At 42.0% G+C, this 5,495-nt stretch overlaps 1 protein-coding gene across 1 annotated transcript in view; it reads left to right on the top strand.

Annotated features, from left to right (window-relative positions):
• The window catches only part of znf644b (zinc finger protein 644b), a 15,877-nt gene extending 13,003 nt beyond the window's left edge, over positions 1–2,874 (top strand). The window contains exons 5-8 of the mRNA XM_062452258.1: positions 411–417; positions 1,287–1,412; positions 1,526–1,628; positions 1,749–2,874. Coding sequence (XP_062308242.1) covers positions 411–417; positions 1,287–1,412; positions 1,526–1,628; positions 1,749–1,998 — 486 coding nt within the window. The 3' untranslated portion in view covers positions 1,999–2,874. The remainder of the gene's footprint in view (positions 1–410; positions 418–1,286; positions 1,413–1,525; positions 1,629–1,748) is intronic.
• Positions 2,875–5,495: the final 2,621 nt, after the last annotated feature.

The following is a 5,495-nucleotide window of genomic DNA, read 5'->3' as shown; positions in this document are numbered from 1 at the left end:
TGTCAGCCGTGGAATTCATAATTCCAGGAATTACACAAATTGCTGAATTGTAAATGAAAATAGACCTTCTCATGCATACAGATCAAAAGGCTTTTATCTGTTCAATTCGAGGCTGTAATCAGAACAATGTTCAATTGAGACTTAATGCAGACTGTGGGAAGAATATATGCAAAAAGTTTCAAGACATTTTGTTAATTAACCAAGAAGCGATTCATTTGGCACATCCAAGGTTGCAAACGATTTGCAGGTCATTAAAATAACCTTGGTGGCTCGTCATGGTTCAAAAAAACAACAACCAATGTAGCAGATGTTTTATTCCTATTAGGTGTGAAATGAATTGGAAACTGTCACTTTGATTTTCACACCCTTGCAAATGTATTCCTTAATTTCTTATAAATGGCGTGGTCTAGTCAGCCAGTCAGTGCTACTTGAGAGTGTGCTTGTAGAAACCATACTAAGCTCATCCTCAATCTACACAAATTGGCAAATATGTATAATACAAGAGTGCAATTCTGCGCACCGTCCAATAGGACTCATGCTGGTTTCGTATCACAAAGCTAATTCAAAAATCCATATTAAAGGCCCATGACTTGCCCTACATACAGTAGGTGGCAGAGGTGAAAATAGGCCCCCTGAAGACTTCAGACTGTGATAAACATGATCAACAACCCTTCCCAAGCAGCAGAATGTAGAACAGATTCTATGTATGTGAAAACAGATGGAGGCCAAGGTTAGGGAATAGCACCTTAACTCGTTAGCCTCACAGTGCACCACTGTATTAATGCTCCAGACCTCCTGCTACCTAATACATAGTTTAAACTATTTTCCAACTTGGAAATTATCCACAAGAGATGTATTTTCTGTTCATGAATATAAAACAAGTGAGTGTTGTAATACTGACATTTAAGGGGTTTTATTTGGGAGGGGGGGGGGGGGGTAATGAGGGAGTCAGATGGCTGAGCGGTGAGGGAGTCGGGCTAGTAATCTGAAGGTTACCAGTTTGATTCCCAGCCGTGCAAAATGACGTTGTGTCCTTGGGCAAGGCACTTCACCCTACTTGCTTCGGGGGGAATGTCTCTGTACTTACTGTAAGTCGCTCTGGATAAGAGCGTCTGCTAAATGACTAAATGTAAATGTAATGGGTGCTGTCTTTACTCTTAAATATGTTCTTTGCCTTCGATGTGTTGTCACAAACTGTTGAAACTGATTTAAAGTTTAGAATTGTGTTCAGTTGTCAAAGTTTAGATTTATTTTGATTAAATTGCAATTCCTGCCTCATCTTCCAGATGGGCCTGAATCCAGGAAGAAGATGTGCATTCACTGCAATACAATCTTTCCTAGTGCTGTCAGCCTGTCCAATCACCTTAGAGCTTACGCACGGAGAAAGAGGGTGGCGATGCAAGAAGGCACAAGTAAGTCTGCACCCTGGACGAACAGGAGAACTAACTAATACTCTGAACTGTAAGGGCGTTACACTGTCCGTGAAGAGGGCATGGTTGAGTGTGATCTGTTTTCTTTTGTCAAGGCTATGATTGTAAACAAAAGAAGTTGAGACCAAGACCCGGGCTTAAAAAGAAGATTTTTCCTCTTTCGAATGCTGTGGAGCAAATCTACAGACTGACCTGCAGGTACCAACGGTCGTCCTAAACTCAAAACGCAAATGTCCCACTGAAATCTGCGCTTCCGTTTATGTGTCGTACAGACATCTTAACCCGATTTCAACCATCTCCACACTTTCCCTCACACAGATTCTGTGACCTAGTGTTCCAGGGCCCCCTATCTGTCCAGGAGGACTGGATCAAGCACTTACAGAGGCACCTAATGCACATCGGCGTTCCTCACACCGGGACAGGTATGGTGGAGATTCTAGGCCTCCACCAGGAGATGCCACCGTCGTCCAATGAGGAGCCTGGACCGGAGCAGCACACGTTGCCGTCCAATGAGGAGCCTGGAGGGGAGCAGCACACATTGCCTCTGGGGCTCCCATTGGTCTCCTGAACCACAGGGCTGTTTACACATCCACTCTATCACTTTAGATCGATCCTGCACATGTATATTGTGGATAGATGCTGAGAACTACTATATAGACGGACATTGTTAGCGGTTATAAAAGTGTGTAAGTCTTTCCTATGTTGCACAAGCGGCTTCTTCCTCCTCTTTTGTATGAGCTCCCTTAGAAAATATACCTTGATAGATAACGAAACATATATTGTTCAATATTTTAAGCGGTTGTGATACAAAAAGCCTATTATCAAAGTTGCTTTTAGAGCAGCAGTCACAAATTGTATATCAAATTATCTGCGCTTACTGTGTGTATAGAGTGCTGTAAAAATGCAATCTATAAGCGAGGTTTCATAATCTCACGCTGAATAATCGTTCCATTTGTACAATGCAACAATGGCACATGCAGTGTGTCTTGCTTCCTGTTTTGCACTTTAGCAGTCTGCTTGAATCCATTACCAAAAGAGACAACTCACACCTCAGCATTGCTAGGAATGCTTTGTCCACTTAGAGTAGCCTTATAAGATCCAAAAATAGTAAACAGGGTTGGTTATATGTGTTAATGACTCATTACTAAACTAAAGTACTTCCTGTCAATTATAGATGTTTGATTTGCCTCAAGAATTAATATGAAGAACATTTTGTTTATCAAACTGAAACACTTTTTTTCTTCTTCAAGTGGGTCTACATATCCCATACCTCTAGATTGTATTGCTTTAAGTTTCCAGTCAGCTGAACAAACTTCCATATTGTTTATTTGAAACACATTATTTTTGGCAATTAATCGATGCTGTAGCGTCACCAAGCACAACATTTCCATGGTGCTAGTAAAAGGCATATATTCGTCTTTACTCATCGGGATGTTTCAGAGAAGTGAACGCACACAAACTCAAGAACTGGCTTCAGAAAATGCTCAATAGTTTTGTAAGTCAACTTCTGGACTTAAACAGGTGTAAATAAACTAAGATGTTCTATTAATGCCAATACCAAGACCTCATCCTCTTATCTTCTAGAGGCTTCTTATTCCTGTCTAGGCCTGAGACCACAAGTAGGAACAGTGGCTTTTGTACAGAATGCTCCTTTATCCTTCATCTTGGATGTATGATGTTGGCGGAATATACCGTACCGTGTATCAAGCAATCTGTAGAAGTATTACAGGCAGTAAGATAAACTATTGTAATAAAATCTCAAGAATATGAAATATGTAAGATAATGGTGTTCCATCCAACCATCCAAATGGTTTTGTACAGTATGCACACATAAGAAGCACAGGGGTACTATGGTAACCAAAATGTATACGTGTACACAGTTGATTGTGTGCAGGCAGGAAGTGAAGGTTACCAACGGTTACCAAAGATAGGGCCTGGCTTACCGCCCCAATGTCTGCATGAACTCTCTGCTCTCTGATTCCTTGGTGAATCGTACAAGATTTGTAACCCTTCTTCAGAATTGTTTCCATCCTTCATATTGTGTCTTTTGTGTCCTCGGTCGGGACAGAGTCTGTCCCAGGAGGGTCATGTGATTTGATGACATCTGCCATTTTTTTTTTTTTTACCTTTTGTTGTTAGCTTTTGGAGCAGACCATTTGATGGAGCTGCTGTTTGATAGCCACTTCTGGCTCTTCTAGTTATCAGTGGCACAGAGGGCTAACCCCGCAGTTTATCTTGGGCAGTATTTAAAGCAACGATCAAAGCTGTACAAACCAATTGTCATCATGTTTTTCCAGAGGGAATTTCGGAGTACATTAATGCTCTTTCTTTGGGAAATAATTGTGCCACTCTGTGACTTCATTAGGTCTCCTGGCTGTTTCAAAAGATGCTCTCCCTGGAGGTTGGAAGCCATGTCTCTGGCAGACAGCATCCCAAGGGGGCCAAATGAATAAAATAAAAGAGATTATAATGAGATTGAGCCAGCCATGACCAGGATTGGGGTTTCATTATTCCACTGGCTGGAGAGTGAGAGGACGAGAGACATAAAGAACTGTGGGCCCTCACTCACCATCTGTCACGGCAGTCCGATGGTAACAGGCCAACGCATGCTTATCATTAGGCATGAGTATCAAAGGGCCTCTTCTCAAGACACTACTCTATTAAAATAGTAGGCGTCATCCTCCTTAAACATGACGAACAACGAGAATCTGCTCAATAAAATCTAAATTATGATTTGTATTCAGCTAACGATGTATAATGTCAGCGTACTTTATCTAAGATTTTACCTCAAATCTCTGATCTTATTTGTTCATTTTTGTCTCCAGGTATAGTTAGCTGAGCTATACAAGTGGTATCATATGAAATAGGGACACCTGAAGTGGCAATCAAAAAATCCTGTAGCGCTTACAGTAAGCATGCCTGTAATAGTGCATTGGCGTGGAAGACATGAAGGATTGACAAGTCACTTTTTTATGCCAGTTGCCTGTGAGTGCCAAAGACTCCACCGTGAGAAACTGTTGATGGACTGATGGCACTTTTCTTGAGGTATTTCTTTTTTTTTCTCTCCACACTAGCAGCTATCCAGAGATCAGGACCATTGATCATGACCTCTCCTTTGGCCAGCTATTCTGAAGTGTCAGATACGACTGCTGAAAAAACAGGGCGAAAAAATCAATAGGTTTCCATTATCCGGTTGGGCAGTGTCACTGGCCTGTTCATGATCCTGTTACAGTGGCAGTACAAGGGTGACGAGGGCCCCCACTCAATCGCCGCTGACAAGAGGAAAACATGCTGACAGCCACCAGGAACAAGTTGGAACACAGATTTGCACTTCAAGCAGTCGTCCAAGCAAGCGTGGTGCAAGGCCACCACACGGCAAGGGGCTAGCACAGTGGGGATGGGGGTTGGGGGGGGGGAGGGGTAGATTCCTAGTCAGCCCGCTCCTGCCACAGTCTGGCTGTCTCGCCCCCCCACCACTCTCCAGGCTTTTATCCTCCCATTAATAATTTACCTCTGGACACACCAAAGGAAACTCAGGTGCACTGATTGTGTCTTAGAGAAATTCATAAACTCCATTGCCCATTTTCTTCCCCTGCCAGTCTCAGGGAAAGTCCAGCATGCAGTTAAATAATCCATGTTATATCATTTTTCAAGCATATCCAGGAATGGGTGTTAAGAATTATTTATGGAAATAGGTATGTTATGGAAACATTGAGGATCGGGCCTAGTTATATATTTAGAAAATGTGTTTTTTTGCATTGATGCTTCCACTTTGAAAACACAATCTTTTGTGAGTAGATGGCACACTGGATGTCAAGGGATGTTTGTGTTATTAAATGCAGTGGAATATGTGGAAATATATTGAATTATTCCAAGCAATCCTCTTGATCTGAGGTCCATTTTATCTACATTTCAATTAATAACAGAACACTTGCAGTGCCTGAGACGTCTCTAAACTGCCACTACTGTGATTGATAATTGTCATCCAAATGTTGAATGAAAGGGCTTCCTCTCTCAGTGACAGTTGGGGAATGAGCAAGACATCCACCATGCTATTAAAGAACA

Source organism: Osmerus eperlanus, chromosome 26, assembly GCF_963692335.1.
Source record: "Osmerus eperlanus chromosome 26, fOsmEpe2.1, whole genome shotgun sequence".
In the NCBI taxonomy this organism is placed as follows: domain Eukaryota; kingdom Metazoa; phylum Chordata; class Actinopteri; order Osmeriformes; family Osmeridae; genus Osmerus; species Osmerus eperlanus.
The sequence above is the reverse complement of the archived record's forward strand: the minus strand, read 5'-3'. Positions and strand labels throughout refer to the sequence as shown.